Source organism: Dendropsophus ebraccatus, chromosome 6 (genome assembly GCF_027789765.1).
Source record: "Dendropsophus ebraccatus isolate aDenEbr1 chromosome 6, aDenEbr1.pat, whole genome shotgun sequence".
Lineage (NCBI taxonomy): Eukaryota > Metazoa > Chordata > Amphibia > Anura > Hylidae > Dendropsophus > Dendropsophus ebraccatus.
The window spans coordinates 4,301,580-4,320,010 of record NC_091459.1 but is presented as its reverse complement, the minus strand read 5'-3'; the positions used below and the strand labels follow the sequence as shown (position 1 = coordinate 4,320,010).

Sequence of the window (18,431 nt, the reverse complement as noted above, 5' to 3'; positions counted from 1 at the left end):
TGTTTCTGTTTGTTACTGCTTCTGTTACTGTACAGTATGTTACTGCTTGTTACTGTACAGTATGTTACTGCTTGTTACTGTACGGTATGTTACTGCTTGTTACTGTATGATACTGCTTCTGTTACTGTACGGTATGTTACTGCTTCTGTTGCTCTTTGTTACCTACTCTGTTACTGTATGTTACTGCTTCTGTTACTGTACAGTATGTTACTGCTTCTGTTACCGTATGTTACTGCTTGTTACTGTATGATACTGCTTCTGTTACTGTACGGTATGTTACTGCTTCTGTTGCTCTTTGTTACTTCCTCTGTTACTGGATGTTACTGTATGTTACTGCCTCTGTTATTGGATGTTACTGCCTCTGTTACTGGATGTTACTGCCTCTGTTACTGGATGTTGCTGCTTATGTTACTGATTCTGTTACTGGATGTTATGGCTTCTGTTTCTGTATGTTACTGATTCTGTTTCTGTTTGTTACTGCTTCTGTTACTGTACAGTATGTTACTGCTTGTTACTGTACGGTATGTTACTGCTTGTTACTGTACGGTATGTTACTGCTTGTTACTGTATGATACTGCTTCTGTTACTGTACGGTATGTTACTGCTTCTGTTACTGTACAGTATGTTACTGCTTCTGTTACTGTACAGTATGTTACTGCTTGTTACTGTACGGTATGTTACTGCTTGTTACTGTATGATACTGCTTCTGTTACTGTACGGTATGTTACTGCTTCTGTTGCTCTTTGTTACTTCCTCTGTTACTGTATGTTACTGCTTCTGTTACTGTACAGTATGTTACTGCTTCTGTTACCGTATGTTACTGCTTCTGTTACTGTGTGTTACTGTATGCTTCTGCTTCTGTTTTTGTATGTTACTGCCTCTCTCACTGTATGTTACTGGTTCGTTACTTTTGTATTTTGCTTTTGTTCTGCTGTCTGTGACCATAGCCTCCTGGTCTATTAAAAAAATGTAAATATTTTACCCGTCTTGACCTCCTGGCTGCATTGTTCCGATAACATTAGGTTATGTCATTGATGGAATCACAGGAATTGGGTTTGATCAGCATTTAGGGTTTTGCACTTCCTTGCCAGTGCTCTGACCCTTTAACCCTTATCTGCCATTATGTAAATGTATTTGTGAACTCTTGACACCTTTTCTGCAGATTTAGCTGCTTATTTTCCCTGGAGAAGCACGAGCGGCGTCTTCCTTCTCGTCTGCAGAATAATTATTGACATAAACGAGGATAACAAGAAGTTACAATGAGATTGTGGCATGGTACTCTGTACCCCAGAGTGTTGGGGGGATTGTGTCAGACACTTTATACATTTTACATGAGATTGTTCTTTATTCCCAGTCATCCTATATAAATGACATGTCCTAAAAGGTGCTAAATATTATATAGACAGGTATAGTAGTCAATCCTAGTTACTTGTTGCGGAGACGTTGATGTACGTGTAGTATCGGCATGCTGTAACACTCTACTAATAAGCTTTGTCTATGCTCATGCAGTGGGGACTCCACGATACGTCACAGAGCTGGCGTGTGGACTGGGAGCCACCTTATTCCTTGTCGTCTGCTTTGTCGTCGTCTACCACGTCTACTGGCTGGAAATGGTGCTCTTCTACAGGGCGCATTTCGGGACAGATGAAACTATTGGAGGTAAGATATTAAGGGGAAAAAATATTACGATTAAAAGGGGGAGTATAGGCACAGAAGCATGGGGCTGGCTTATTCAGGGGACAGTAGCACATTCGGCCATGGGTTATAGAGCCGCTGTTTCTTGAAGAAGGGAACCATATTCTTCTTATACAACTTTTTTAGACTATGTTCCCACACTATAGAAACAACGGCCGCTCCCCCGAATTAACAAACATCGCCATTAATTCCGGCCATAGGTAGCGGTAAACAGCCGACGTTCATGGAGAACGGCCGTTGTTTCTACAGTGTGTGAACATAGCCAAAAAACTGTACGGCTATATTTACGAATTATATGTTACCGAATTATAATTGAAGTCAATGGAATGACGTTCGCCCAATGCATATAATTAAATAACGGACATAGTTTGCACGGACGTCAAATTAATGTTCATGACAATTATTTGCCAATATAGTTTTGCAAAAAAGATAGAAAAAAAGGTCATGTGAACATAGCCCAAGGCTGTGTTCACACGATGTACTGTATTTTTTATGACAAGAACGGCCATTCTTGTCATAGAGAAATGTGTCGTATTGCAGTCAACGCAAAGAACGTCCATTGTTCACACACCGTATTGAACAACGGCCGTTGCTTGCTATGGCCATGGAAATAGTTGACATGTCACGGACATAATTGACATTTTCAGTGCAACGACGGCCGTTGTTCGTGAACATAGCCTAAATCTGCATATAAGGGTATCCAAAACATAGAATAATACAGAATAGAAATATAGAAATATATCTCCATCTCATCACTTTGCACTCCCCATAGTCGGGTGGTGAGGTGGATGCAGTCTAAGGATATGTTCACACAATGTAAAAATAAGTGCAAATAACGTCTGTTATTAACAAACTTGAACATTATTAATGTTTGTGGTTTTGCATCAACTTACTTTTACATTGTGTGCACAGAGCCTTACTAAATATTTTTATCTATATTTGTATTTTTTCTGTATGATTGGGATTTGCATACTTGTATATTACTGCATTTGTCCTTCGTGTAGAGTTGTGTGCTCTTTATGTATACGGGTTTGTTCCAACTGTTTTGTCTTTGTTATTTGGCAGCTCTGGGTTTTTTTTGTTTGTTTTTTGATACTTATATACATTCTTTAGCATCCTTGAGCTACCCTTTTTGCTGTTTTACTTTAGGCTTGTGGTAGCCCCCTCCTATTCATGTACCTTGTTGTACTGCGTTGACCTTGTTATTTTATTTATTTATAAAACCAAAAGTTTTAATTATTTTATATTAATATGTGGTTGTTACAGTTAGTACCATAGTGCAGCCTAACAATCTTTTGCTTTGAAAGAATGTACCAAATTGTTATGTTTTTTTACAACTTTTTGTTTCTACTACTTTTTGTTTTTCTAGATGGAAAGGAGTATGATGTATACGTATCCTATGCAAGAAATGCAGAGGAAGAAGAATTTGTTCTGGTGACACTTCGAGGGGTGCTAGAAAACGAATTTGGCTACAAACTGTGTATTTTTGACCGAGACAGCTTACCGGGTGGAAGTAAGTCCCTGCTTCTCTATCGCTTCTCTATCGCTTCTCTATCACTTCTCTATCGCTTCTCTATCGCTTCTCTATCACTTCTCTATCGCTTCTCTATCACTTCTCTATCGCTTCTCTATCACTTCTCTATCGCTTCTCTATCGCTTCTCTATCACTTCTCTATCGCTTCTCTATCACTTCTCTATCGCTTCTCTATCACTTCTCTATCGCTTCTCTGTCCTCCTGCAGAGTTGGTATCACTTATGTTCTTAAATCTATCTTTCTATTATGGGAGACTAAAAAAATTGCAGAAGACAGAGAGATCTGGTGACAACGAGCAACTTGCGTCATACGGCTAAACGTTTTCTAAGATGACCTCTCTTTAGATTTCAGACAGCCGGACACGACGTCTATTTATAACTCCGCTGTAGGGCCCAATAAGACAATTCATTTATTCTTTGGACGCACTTGGTCTTATTTTTAGTAGAACACATATGTCCAGTTACTGTGACCATCTGGTGTCTTGAATAAGTGTAAAGCAGTTTAGGAAACTGTCTAGACTATTAAGCGGCAGGACGGGAGAACTGAAAATAAATGTGCAAACTACAGCAAAGTGTTTCCTAATCTACATTAAGGTAGAATAATTTGCTTTTTAACTTTATTGAAGGGGTATTCCGCTCAAATAAAACTTTTAATATATTGCTGCCCGTGGTGAGACTAACAATTCCTTCCATACTTGTTATTATCTATTCAGTCTCCTTCCCCCAGTTCTCAGCTGCTGCTTTCTGCTGAAAAAAAAATCTGTGTGTGAGCTTTTCTCTCTGTCTCCCCCTCCTCCCCCCTCCCTTCTGAGACAGCTGATGTAAACAAGTCCCTGGCCGGCTGTATCTGCAACAGTGTAGCTTCTTTGTAATGCTGGATGGGTTAATCATAGTTAGTACATTACCAACTTAAACTCAGAATAACACTCCCAGCATTACAAAGGAGCTACAATGTTGCAGATACAGCCTGCCAGGAACTTTTTTTACATCATCTGTCTCAGAAGGAAGGGGGGAGGAGGAGGAGACAGAGAGAAAAGTTCACACACAGATTTTTGTGTCTTCAGCAGAAAGCATCAGCTGAGAACTGGGGGAAGGAGACTGAATAGATAATAACAAGTATGGAAGGAATTGTTAGTCTCCCCGTGGGCAGCAACATATCAAAATTTGAGTGTCCCTTTAGTCATCTACCCTTTCTGCTGTTCATTCATTTTGACTCTTGAAAAAAATTGTAGACAAATTGACTGTTTAGGTAGTGAAACTGGAGCCTTTAGACTTCCACCTTCTATATGAGACATTCTGTGTGATTCCTGATGCACGGCAAGCAGCAGTATGAAGCATTCATCTTCTTTAACTTCTCGCCTTTCTTTTCCCAGTTGTCACAGACGAAACACTGAGCTTCATTAAGAAAAGCCGCCGTCTGCTTGTTGTGATTAGCCCCAGTTATGTCCGCCAAGGCACTCAGGCCCTATTGGAGTTGAAGGCTGGCTTGGAGAACATGGCTTCCCAGGGCAACATACGACTTGTCTTAGTTCAGTATAAGCCTATAAAGAATAGAGCTAAAGTGAAGGAGCTAAAACTAGCCGAATCGGTGCTTAGTGTCATCAAGTGGGAAGGAGAGAAGTCCAAGTATCCTGGTGGTAGATTCTGGAAGCAGTTACATGTAGCGTTGCCTGTAAAGAAAACCTCAGCAACCAAAAATAGTTGTAGTTTCCATATAGTTCCGCAGAGTCAGGAGTTTGGTGCCGAGTGCCGCAAGGATGACACTGTCTGAGAGCCCTGAATGGTAGTGTACAGGCTTCAAAACCAAAGAAACCCCAGTCTGGGTCTTTGTGATAAAACTACAATTAATTCAAGTAAATCTGTGAAATTTTAGAGATCTTTACTGGTATAGAGTCTGAGCTGTCTATTATATAGAAATAACAGGAAGGACCGTGCTCGAGACCCAGCATGGAAATCATGGAAGTAGTCCGACCCGCCATGGTCATAGAAATAGAATAAACTATTAGTAATGACATATTGCTGGGATAGTGTCCCTTTATGATGAGCGGAGGAAGAGCTCTAATCATTAGGATAAAGGCGAAGCAGTGGGGCATGTGATGTAGGTGACATTTATTCTACCATCACTTTATAGGATTGGATCACTAAGGTGTTCTTGCATGTTCTTACCAAGCAAAAATAGAATCTACCTATAGGAACAAAGTTAAATGAGATGTCCCGTGGGGGGGGGGGGGGGGAAATAAAAAAAAGACAATATGCTCACCTGTCCCGGTGCCTGCACTGCACCACATCACCAGGCTCCTATACAATGCCGGCTGTCCTCTTCTCCAGGGTTTTGGGTACGTCACGACTCAGGTTAAACTTCACAAGCGGGTGGGATTTAGTGACTGCAGCGGTGTCCCGCCCCTGTCACCGACTGGGCAATGGGATAGGTGAATATGGCCTCTTTTTTCATGTTCCCCCACCCCCACCCCGAAATAATTTTTTGGCCCGATGCAAGACTTGCCCACTAAGGGAATCAGCGCTGGAGTCCATCCACTCTGCAACAGAACACTAATCAAGGTCAAAGCAGACAGAGGCCCAGAGTGGTTTTCAGTATGTGTTTTTTTATTACTTTCACCAACAGGACGGTATTGCCTGATGCTTGATGAAGGATGATACTGCCAAAATGTTGCACTTGTTGGTGAATGTCATAAACCCAGCTTGGGAACTTCCCCGGGCCCCTGTTCTATGACCTTAATAGGGTTCTATGGGTTTTCACTTTCCTCTTATGTTCTATAAAACATACTGCAGGTCAGGTAGCTGTGACATTGACCTGCGTATAAAGTAGGGAAATGCCACCGGTGGACATTACTGTGCTACTATAGCGTCTATTTAGCGTCCATAAAAACATGGTTGACCACATTTTTGTGTATGTTAAAAAAAAAAAACGATGTGTTTTGAACCCTTTTTTCCATACTGGAAGTCAATGGAAAAACAGATCAAAGCGGATGCACACAAATGCATCTATATCCATTTTGTAAAAAAAAAACAGATGAAAAAATGGCTGAAAAAAAAAGTAGCGTTACTTCCATTCATTGGACCTGTGGTCGGGGTGTAGTGAATATTATACATTTATAAGGGAATCTGCTTTGTAAATTATATTCTCCAGAACAGTGTTTTTACTAGAATTGTAGGTTGCAATGTGTTTCTGTAGCTACCAAGTAGTATTAAGGGGTCACCAGAAATTACCAGTTTTTATTTTAAACCAAATTTTTAAGATTTTATCTAAATATTTTGTAACATTTCATGTCACTAGCGATACAAACTATCCTAAAATATTAGTTTCCCCTCTGGCCACTTTGGTGGATACTTTCTTCCTTTATAAAAGGACATAATTATGTATAGATATGACAAGATAAATTACAGTAAATCATGGTCCGAGCACAGACCCTCATTCTGCACAGGTCACAGAACATGCCCAAAGAAGTCAATGATTTCTCTCCATATTACAGGTTCCATTGGATCATGTGAATGCTGCAAAACATATCTGTAATCCCCACAGTCATTTATAGAGAATTGAATTAAAATCTAGACAGCTACACAGTGTAGATACCTATATGATGGGTATATGTCGCCTATATTTACAGAGTGGTTTGTATTACCACAATGTCCTTATTTACCTGAGTGTTCATTGGGATAGTTTGTCTTTTGATATCGGATACATTTTCTGCATCACTTTACAGTAGTATTAAGGACTGTATGTGGTCATGGTGTAGATCAGTATTGTTTGCACTGAGGAAAAATCCACCTGATGTGAAAGATTTTTTTGCAAGTTAACTAACATTGAAGAATCAGAATGGTGGGAAAGTCTGATGATGACCATCTGAGCTATAGGTGCAGCCCCTGTGACTTCGGATGGTCTATACAGTAACGTCTCACACTTACTATAGCCTAGCCAGGTCATTGCCTTTGGCGGCCATAATGGGGACATTTATTGACATCTAAGAGTAAAAAGCATGACATTACATGAGAGTCCATTACACAAGACACAGTAGGGACTATCAATGCATTTTCCTCTGCATCCCCCTCATATCATTATTATCCATGTGGTTTTGTGTCACTTTTTGTCAGTGCCTTTTGTTATGCAATGTATTTTCATAATAAATAAATGTATTTTGTTTTTTAGTTTCCTTTTTATGTGTTGTTTTCTACATGGTCATCACATTGTCATTGTCATTGGGACATCACTGTTTATATGTATATTATAGGGGGGTGTCATTGAATTTATGTTTTCTTGTCAAAAAAAAAAAGGGGCAGTTTTAATTTCCTGCAATAATCATCCTCAGAAGTTACAGAATTAGTGAAATACTGACTAGTTTTGTTAATAAGAAAGGAACTAATAGCAGAGTCCGCATGTGTAGCCGACCTAATGACCCGGACTCAGGCTGTAATTGCTGCCAAAGGGGCCGCGGTGAGATCCTAACCGGACTTACTGGTTATTCTTGTATGAGTATAATAAGTGTAATGGTTGTAGATACAGACACACAGATTTCTTTTCATTCTGACATTCTGATACATGAAAAGCCGCAGGTTTATCCTATATTTTCATTGTATGTTGAATAATCACCTAAAACAACAAATGCATTAAGCAAAAAGTCGTCCTTCCTACAACTCGAATTATTACAGATATTTTTCCTTTCCCAATAAGCATGCCGTACACCAGGAGAGGCGCCGTTTGAAGTAATAAAAATTTAAAAAATTCATAAAACTTTGAAAAGAATGTAAAAACCTGTATAGTTTTGTTACATTAACTCTTCAGAGAAGTGACTATGGGATATGTAATACAGGGAATCCCCTATGTGGTGAACAGTTATTACTCATTCTCTCCATGTTAGTTATTGGCACCAGGCCGGGCTGGTTCCCAGCAGTATTCATGCCTGCATTCCCTTTCCCTTACTTCTCTGGCCAATAAAACAAGAGCACTAACTAGTTCTCCCCAGTGCCATGACATGGAGTGCTGGAGTGCATTACTTTGTCTGAGTAATCTGACACTGTGGACAGCAGTTTGCAGGGAAGAGAGACACCTAGTGGCCAAGAAAGCCGATGCTGCTTCGTCATCTTTAGTAAATGAAGCAATTTACAGATATGTTTGGAATTGCATAGACTCATGCATCACATGGAGGGAAGTTATTTCTGATGACAGGGGCCAAGTTTATATCTTCAATGATTATTGTGTTAAGATACAATTTCCTACTACGAACTGGTATCCGTGATCTAATATTAGAGCAAGGAAGCTAGTAATAGTAAGGCTGGATTCCATTTTACTAAAAACAGATGGAAAAACGGATGCATGTGTGCACATCTGTTTTGATCTGATTTTTCCATTGACTTTTATTATAAAAAAAAAAAAAGATCAAGATGCAGCGGCCAGTTGACCACATTTTTGTGTATTCTAAAAAAAAGTTTTGATCCGTTTTTCTAATGAAAGCCAATGGAAAAACGAATCAAAATGGATGCACACAAATGCTTCAATTTTTCCATCTGTTTTTTCATTTTATTTTTTTTTTATAAAAGTAGTGTGAACCCAGCCTAAAATATTTCTAGAAGAACCGCATTATACACGCCTATATACCCACTTACCCATCTACCTATTGAAGTAACATTCATTTACTTTCCATGAATTGACCCAATTTGGGATCTTCCAGAATTCTCTGCAGAATTCGGTGACAAGATTTTATATGTAGGTCCAATCATAAAGAATCAATTTCAGTTTGTGTTTAAGAGGACTGTCAGGAGAATCTGTTAGCGTCTATGCCGCGGCGTCTGCCACAATGAATTTCAATCAAGATTGGAGATTAGAGAACAATGAAATGGAATTAACTCAGAACAAACCAGTCCCATTCGGCGTCCATGATTGAATATGCATATCCACATCAATATTCTGGGAAAGAGAAACAATTAGGCAGAAAGAGGCAATGAGTAAGATGAATGGTGTCCCTGCCTTACACTTTATTACACTGTACACTGCTATATTCTGCTGTATCCTCCTCTAACCGCCTTCTGTTCACCCAAAGGGAATCCTTCTTCTGTAGATCTTTTATAGGCCATTAGCCGTAGCACGGAGTAGCCGCATGTCCGCAGCATGACAGCTTCCGAGTAGTGGATCATGCAATCCAATTTCCCTGTTTCTGGCATCGGGGGATCAGTCACTGACAAAACGCCAAGTATTTGCAGAGGGAGCCTTATAATATCCCAGGAATATTCATGAGACGCGATATCACATTCAGCTACATTCATCTAACAGGAAGCGTATTTGCTGAATTGCGTTTACAGTTTTAGTGTAGTTTAAAGGTATTTATTCTTATTTATGTTTGGGTTGTTATACATTTTTGCATGTGTTATTTGGAAAATAGCATTTTATGATTTCTTTTTATCCCTTAGATATCATCCTTTGGCTTATTTCTGTCAGTAACAATTGTAAAAATTCCTTCTATATTTGTTATTATCTATTCAGTCTCCTTCCCCCAGTTCTCAGCTGCTGCTTTCTGCTGTTATCACAAAACTCTGTGTATAAGCCATCCTCTCTGTCTCCCCCTCCCCTCTGAGATGGCTGATGTAAACATGTCCCTGGCAGGCTTTATCTGTAACATTGTAGCTTCTTTGTAATGCTGGGAGAGTTAGTCTTAAGTCAAGTTGGTGATGAGCTCACTGTGATTATTCCTCCCAGTATTACAAAGAAGCTACAATGTTGCAGATACAGCCTGCAAGGGACTTGTTTACATCAGCCATCTCAGAAGGAAGGGGGGTGAAGGAGGAGACAGAGAGAATGGCTTATACACAGAGTTTTGTGTTTAGAGCAGAAAGCAGCAGCTGAGAACTGGGGGAAGGAGACTGAATAGATAATAACAAGTATAGAAGGAATTGTGAGTCTCACCATGAGCAGCAACTTATCAAAAGTTAATGTTAGTGGAATACCCCTTTAAATTAGCAGTTTCTGGTATTTATTTTAGCTGTAGCTTTATATAAAGCCCTTATTTCCTAAATTATATTGGGAAATGTAGCCCCTCCTGTTATGAATATGAATATCAAGGCTGCGGGATTAGAATAATATCACATAATATATGGATGAACATGAACCTGGGCCTGTTCTCTGCTGACATACACTTTGATAGGGAAGATTAATGGATGTTTTCTTTTGCTGTTATACTGCTGTTCCTCACTTGTCTTTAATACTAATATCTATTACAATATAGAGTTTACTTTTCGGAGTGTATATTAAAGGTTGTTCCACCACTAAATATCATTTTTATATAGACCTTGAAAAATTAGGAATATTTGCCATTTGCTTGCTATTGAAAAACCATCCAGTGAAGAATCGGTGTAGAATGTAGTGGTTTCTCATGTTCATTCAGTATATACACATACAAGTGTATGGCAATGTGTATGTCCACCTAATGAGCGGAGTGCTGGTGGACGCACATGCTCAGTCACTCACCTCACAGGGCTGCAAATCACATTTATCAAAGTGTGGGATAGGAGGTAGGCCCCGTAACAGGCAGAGTGATGGTCGGGTAGAGTGATACAGTATACAGGAGCCCCAATGGGGAGGACAGCTGTATCATATATACTTACCTTCTCCTGGGGAAGCTCTAAAGAATACAAAGTTGGGAATGAAGTTCTAAGCTATAATATTAAGCAACAGAACAATGTATCGAGTTACTTGACTTTGTTGGTAGATTGTTACATATAGATATATAGACGGTGAGATAATCCTCATCATAACCAATGATTTCTGGAAATCTCTATAGATGTAAAACCTATAATAACTAAGGGATTTCTATGAGTTTATCTGGTCTAGGCCATGGTCTGCCTTGACTCAGGCTATGTTCCCACACAGTATGCTCAGTATTTTGCAACCAAAACCAGGAGTGGATTGAAAACACAGAAAGGCTATGTTCACACACTGTTAAAATTTAGTGGATGGCCATCATATAATGGCAAATGGCGGCCATCCACTAAATTTCAGCAGTGTGTGAACATAGCCTTTCTGTGTTTTCAATCCACTCCTGGATTCGGTTGCAAAATTCTGAGTGGGAACATAGCCTGAGGCTGCGTTTACACAGACAGATTTTTGAAGCCAGGAATGGGTCTGAGAAGAGGAAAAATCTCAGTCTTTACTTTATGACCTGTTCTCTATAGTCTGTTCCTGGCTTCAGCTTCAATAATCTGTCAGATAAATCGGTCTGTCATGACTCTACTGAAACTGATAGATTACAGCAAGATATCAGTTTTGGCTTTGGCTCTCCAGGCATGATGGGAATTGTAGTTTTGCAACAGCTGGAGGGCCAATGGGTCCCCATCCCTGCTATAGACTATGTACAAGAATACACAGCAAATAGAGCTCATACAGCATGTTGCACGGGCTATACAAGCAAAAGTAAGCAGTAAGGAGAAAATGGGTTTTGCACCATAATAAATACAAAGGAAATATATATAAAACACTTTCCAAAGGTTCTTTAAGCATTTTCTCATGTGGCCGTGTTACAGCTAACAAATATTTTCCTGACCGTGGTCACGTCCGTGTTCCATGAAGCCTCCTCTTAACGTGTGACACTCACCTAATGACTCTATCTTCTTTTCGACTGTGACTTTTCCTCGTTTCTAACACTTTCTCTCTGTGAATCCTCTTCCATTTCATCCCCCCCCCGCCATGCTCCCGCTTATACTTTCCAGATACTGTGGAAGCAGTGTTTGAGTTTATTCAGAGAAGTCGAAGGATGATAGTTGTGTTGAGTCCCGATTACTTGACGGATAAAAGCATTAGTATGCTGGAGCTGAAGCTTGGTATTGTGTGCCACAACGCCGTGTGCACCAGTCTCATCATTGTGGAATATAAACCCCTCCATGGAACGCACACCACCATATCCAAGCTGAAAGAGAGCGTGCCCTTTGTACGATGGGAAGGTGAGAGCTCCAGACGCAGCAGCTCCAGGTTCTGGAAGGCCCTACGATTGGCATTGCCCTTGAGGAGCCTAAACACGAGATCGAGCTGGAATGAGAGCTGTTCTTCCCAGTCGGATATCAGCCTTGACCAGATTCAGAAGAAGAAGAGGCGCTTAAAAGAGACGTCCACCACACAGCCATCCAAAGCCAACACCATTGACAGAAATGTGCCTTTGGGCACGGTGAAAGTGAAAAATGGGCCAAAGGGTGGAAAGGCCTGTCAGTGTTGTGTGACTTACTGTGATAGTGATAACAGACTAAGAAGTAAGTGCAGAGCAGGAGCAAAACCTCAGTGGGAGACACATTTATGCAAACCCGTCACCTATGGAAATAAAACTCGCTGGGTTCAAAATGGTACGGTCCAGCAGGCCCCGGCACCGGCCCCTGTGGCCACCTTCAGTCTACAGCAGTACACAGATCTATCCAATAATAACAGTGATTTCTATGTTCTTTAATACACGACATGGGTTACAGTCGTCGCATTTCAGCAGTTTTTCTGCAGGACTGTTAAACGTGGCCACCATGCATCCGAAAGTCCCAAATATCCGGAGCGGGAGGATGGACTAATGAACATATAGCGCAATCCTCCACAGCTTCTAGAACAATAGACTTCTGAACATATCATTGAAATATTTTTTTTTTCATTTTGAATATTATGTTTTTCCAGTATTTTGCCTATAATTTATTGTTTTTTTTTTGTTTCGTTTTTGTTATTCTTGCCAAACAATGGACAACCGTGAACTTGTTTTCCCCCTTTCCGCCATCTTGCTCCGATTCAGTTTATCTTTTTCCGCCATCAAAACGCCGACGAGTCTTCTGTCTTCCTTCACAGCAACCCGATCTAATGTAAGATATAGTAACATGGTAAATAAATCTGTGCGCACTTGCCAATCTGTAACAGGCAACTGTAATGGAAATAAATCGAATTCAATGACATCTTATCGACTTAGATATAACATAATCTGTCAAGGAAACGATTCCACGTCGCCGGCGCGTTGGCTGACTGATGTCTTCAGATGCTGAATTCAAATATTACTCATTTTTGTTAATACAAACCTTTCTGTCCATCGGCTTTCGGAGAGTCTGCCTTATTTTGACGCCTTTTGCTTCTTATTATGTATGAATGTGCGAGTGCTTAGAGTAGAACATTTTTCAGCTTTATTATGTTATTTACCTTGTCTGATAGAATATGTGAGAGGAAAACCTATAAAATATACACGGATAGAAAGGCCCCGGACGATATATTTGGGAAGTTATGTACAATGTGATTCAGAGCAATTACTGATAATTCACTTATACTTTCTGCAACAACTTTGGATGTGAAAAGATGCGGGTTATGTCAGAAGTCACCGGCCAGTCTCCAGTACTGACAGCCTCAGCTCCTTATTCCCTGCCAGGGAGGTGCTCTGGAGCTGGGAGGTCTCCAGTACTGACAGCCTCAGCTCCTGGGATTCCCTGCAGGGGTGGGGAGGTCTCCAGTACTGACAGCCTCAGCTCCTGACTCCCTGTCGGGGAGGTGCTCTGAAGCTGGGAGGTCTCCAGACTTGTGACCGCACCCAGGGAAACGTTCTGCTAGAGGCTGCTGGATTGACAGACACAGATGCACTCTGGGCAGGGGGTGACACATGGGCCAATGGGAGCGCCAGGAGGCCGCACCGATCAGCTCTGGGGGCGGCATCCAGACACACCATTTAAACTTGCCTGTTTTCTGTGCCTGTGGTTCTCACATTGTGGCTCACTAGTGTTTAGAGATGAGCGACCCTGGAGCAGCTAGAGTTGATCCGAACCCGAACGTTCGGCATTTGATTAGCGGCAGCTGCTGAACTTGGATAAAGCCCTAAGGTTATGTGGAAATCATGGATATAGTCAGTGGCTGTATCCATGTTTTCCAGACAACCTTAGAGCTTTATCCAAGTTCAGCAGCCGCCACTAATCAAATACCGAACGCTCTGGTTCGGATCGACTCGAACCCGAACCCAGTTCGCTTATATCTACTAATGTTCCTTCTGTATATTCTGTATATTGTACTTATGTTTTCCAGGACCGTGCAGTCGGAGTTGTTTTGGCTGGAGTCCGAGTTGGAAAAAATGTACCGACTCAGCTTTACAAAAAATCTTTCGAAATGTTATAATAATGTTACATGTTTTATACAGGGGGGTTCAATACTTTTTAAAACTTTTTTAATTACACTTTTCTTTTTTACACTTTTATTTCACTGTTAAAGCGACTCTGTACCCACAATCTCCCCCCCCCCCCCCCCCACTTGTACCCTAAGATAGCTGCTTTTAATCCAAGATCTGTCCTGGGGTCCGTTCGGCAGGTGATGCAGTTTTTGTCCTTAAATACAACTTTTAAACTTGCAGCCCCGTGCCCAACGGCCGGGGCAACGGATGAGAGGAGTAGTAGTATGATGATGGAGGAGCAGGAGGATGAGAGGGGTAGTAGTATGATGATGGAGGAGCAGGAGGATGATAGGGGCAGTAGTATGATGATAGAAGGGCAGGAGGATGAAGAGGGTAGTAGTATGATGATGGAGGAGCAGGAGGATGAGAGGAGTAGTAGTATGATGATGGAGGAGCAGGAGGATGAGAGGGTAGTAGTATGATGATGGAGGAGCAGGAGGATGAGAGGGGTAGTAGTATGATGATGGAGGAGCAGGAGGATGAGAGGAGTAGTATGATGATGGAGGAGCAGGAGGATGAGAGGGTAGTAGTATGATGATGGAGGAGCAGGAGGATGAGAGGGGTAGTAGTATGATGAAGGAGGAGCAGGAGGATGAGAGGAGTAGTAGTATGATGATGGAGGAGCAGGAGGATGAGAGGGTAGTAGTATGATGATGGAGGAGCAGGAGGATGAGAGGAGTAGTAGTATGATGATGGAGGAGCAGGAGGATGAGAGGGTAGTAGTATGATGATGGAGGAGCAGGAGGATGAGAGGGGTAGTAGTATGATGATGGATGATATGGTCAGTAACAGTGTGATGGTATGTTGAGAGGTACAGTATGGTGATAAAATAAAAAAAAAAAAAAAAAATATATATATATATATATATATATATATATATATATATATATTAGTGCTGTTCTGGGGTCACTTCCACACACTGAGCCCCCACATAACTATGTATTCTGATCTCCCACAAAGCCTCCAGTATACAATACACCAAGAATCCTCCAGGTACAACAGCTGCAGGCACTACAACTCCCAGCATTTACTGATAGTCTGCATCTCTCAGGATATGCTAGGAGTTGTAGTACATATGTGCTGCCACTTTAGAGACATATAGTGCTGGACCTTTAGGGCTGATGGATGTAACAGATTACGGCCACCAGAAGCTTCTGCACAACAATCAATTATTAAAGGTTTGTTCTGTCTTAAGCTACAACTCCCAACATACCCATTATTAAAGTTTCATAAGTGTAGGGTATTCTGAGAGTTATAGTTCGACTGAAAACCTGTCATTCACAAGGGAGTTGTCGCAGATCCAGATGAATCCAGGATAGGGCCGGGTCAGTATGTCGCTTTTTACCGATTCTTCTCTGGTGGGCCCCAAGGATCATTTCCTGTGGTGGGCCCCAAGGATCATTTCCTGTGGTGGGCCCCAAGGATCATTTCCTCTGGTGGGCCCCAAGGATCATTTCCTCTGGTGGGCCCCAAGGATCATTTCCTCTGGTGGGCCCCAAGGATCATTTCCTCTGGTGGGCCCCAAGGATCATTTCCTCTGGTGGGCCCCAAGGATCATTTCCTCTGGTGGGCCCCAGGTATCCCTGTCCGACACTGGGAGGAGGCACGGTGGGGTTGTGCAAAGTTAGGGCACAGATATTCTAAGCCACGCCCATAGGGCACGGGGCTGCAAATTTAAAAGTTATTTTTAGGACAATAACGGCATCACCTGCCGAACGGACCCCAGATCCGAAGGTACAAGTGGTTGGGGGGGGGGGGGGGGGTCAGATTGTGGGTACAGAGTCGCTTTAAACATGCAATCATTGCTGATATAGATATATTGATCTATGCTGTGCCACAGCATAGCATAGATCAGTGTTATTGGCGACCTGTGTATATAGCCTGCCTACAGATGACAGATCTCACAGGACGGAGGTAAGTGGCCCCCGCCCATTGACAGGCGCCATGATTGCTGTAGATCGCAGTGTTTGAGGCGTTAATGACAGGCAGCTGTGGGATCGTAGGCAGCTGTCATTATGCTGGGCTCCGGACACACTGATATGTGTGGGATCGCTCTCACTGGAGCGGACACGCACACATCTAAAGCCCCTGAAGTCACGAATGTTTTTATATGCTCCTCCTGCACGGGGCATCAGCGGCAGGAACATATATAACCGTATTGCTGATGTGAAGGGGTTTAAACCAGAAAAACCCTTTCTCCCATACATTTAGTTTCCTCCATATGTCAGTAATAAAGCACTGGCCCTATTAGATAAGGGTGGTCGGGGACATATATCAGTAATAAAGCACTGGCCCTATTAGATGAAGGTGGTCGGGGAATATATCAGTAATAAAGCACGGGCCCTATAAGATGAGGGTGGTCTGGGAATATATCAGTAATAGGACACTGGCCCTATTAGATAAGGGTGGTCGGGGTAATATATCAGTAATAAAGCACTGGTCCTATTACATAAGGGTGGTCGGGGGATATATCAGTAGTAACACACTGGCCCTATTAGATAAGGGTGGTCGGGGAATATATCAGTAATAAAGCACTGGCCCTATTAGATGAAGGTGGTCGGGGAATATATCAGTAATAAAGCACGGGCCCTATAAGATGAGGGTGGTCTGGGAATATATCAGTAATAGGACACTGGCCCTATTAGATAAGGGTGGTCGGGGTAATATATCAGTAATAAAGCACTGGTCCTATTACATAAGGGTGGTCGGGGGATATATCAGTAATAACACACTGGCCCTATTAGATAAGAGTGGTCGGGGGATATATCAGTAATAAAGCATTGGCCCTATAAGATGAGGGTGGTCGGGGAATATATCAGTAATAAAGCACGGGCCCTATAAGATAAGGGTGGTCGGGGAATGTATCAGTAATAACACACTGGCCCTATTAGATAAGGGTGGTCGGGAATATATCAGTAATAGGACACTGGTCCTATTAGATAAGGGTGGTCGGGGAATATATTAGTAATACAGCACAGGCCCTATTACATAAGGGTGGTCGGGGAATATATCAGTAATAAAGCACTGGCCCTATTAGATAAGGGTGGTCGGGGTAATATATCAGTAATAAATCACTGGTCCTATTAGATGAGGGTGGTCGGGGAATATATTAGTAATACAGCACAGGCCCTATTACATAAGGGTGGTCGGGAATATATCAATAATAAAGCACTGGCCCTATTAGATAAGGGTGGTCGGGGAATATATCAGTAATAGGACACTGGTCCTATTAGATAAGGGTGGTCGGGGAATATATCAGTAATAGGACACTGGTCCTATTAGATAAGGGTGGTTGGGAATATATCAGTAATAGGACACTGGCCCTATTACATAAGGGTGGTCGGGGAATATATCAGTAATAGGACACTGGCCCTATTACATAAGGGTGGTCGGGGAATATATCAGTAATAGGACACTGGTCCTATTAGATAACGGTGGTCGGGAATATATCAGTAATAGGACACTGGCCCTATTACATAAGGGTGGTCGGGGAATATATCAGTAATAGGACACTGGTCCTATTAGATAACGGTGGTCGGGAATATATCAGTAATAGGACACTGGTCCTATTAGATAAGGGTGGTCGGGAATATATCAGTAATAAAGCCCTGGTCCTATTAGATAAAGGTGGTCGGGAATGTATCAGTAATAGGACACTGGCCCTATTTGATGAGGGTGCTCGGGGAGAAGTGGTCGGTCACTATTTGGCAGATTGTTTCTGAGCTGGAAGAGTCCATTGTGTGGGGGGAGATCTGTGTTGGTATCTCCCTGGATGCTGGATGACTGTATATGAGCAGCAGTGTAATATGGAGATATCCTGTGTAATATAGAGGAGGAGGAGAGACATAAGTAGTGTAGCTGTAACCTCTGTCCTCAATGTGGTGGTTTCTCTCTGAGAGAGGGTTGTAGGGGAGATTTATCTGTGGGTGCAAATATAGACTGGTTGCCTCTAATGACAGGACACCTGTCTATAAGATCTATGAAGTGTTCCTGGGAGCCTAGTCAGCATAAATGTGCCGACTGGTTCCCTTTAAGCTT

The 18,431-nt window shown here is 41.8% G+C and overlaps 1 protein-coding gene across 2 annotated transcripts in view; it reads left to right on the top strand.

Annotated features, from left to right (window-relative positions):
* Positions 1-13,036, top strand: part of IL1RAP (interleukin 1 receptor accessory protein) — a 151,862-nt gene extending 138,826 nt beyond the window's left edge. Inside the window, exons 9-11 of one of the 2 annotated variants that reach the window (XM_069974411.1) lie at positions 1,510-1,659; positions 3,065-3,208; positions 11,941-13,036. In XM_069974411.1, coding sequence (XP_069830512.1) covers positions 1,510-1,659; positions 3,065-3,208; positions 11,941-12,665 — 1,019 coding nt within the window. In that variant the 3' untranslated portion in view covers positions 12,666-13,036. Of the gene's footprint in view, positions 1-1,509; positions 1,660-3,064; positions 3,209-4,601; positions 7,393-11,940 lie in introns of those variants that run through there. The other variant, XM_069974410.1, reaches the window with a different exon arrangement.
* The last annotated feature ends 5,395 nt before the right edge of the window (positions 13,037-18,431 follow it).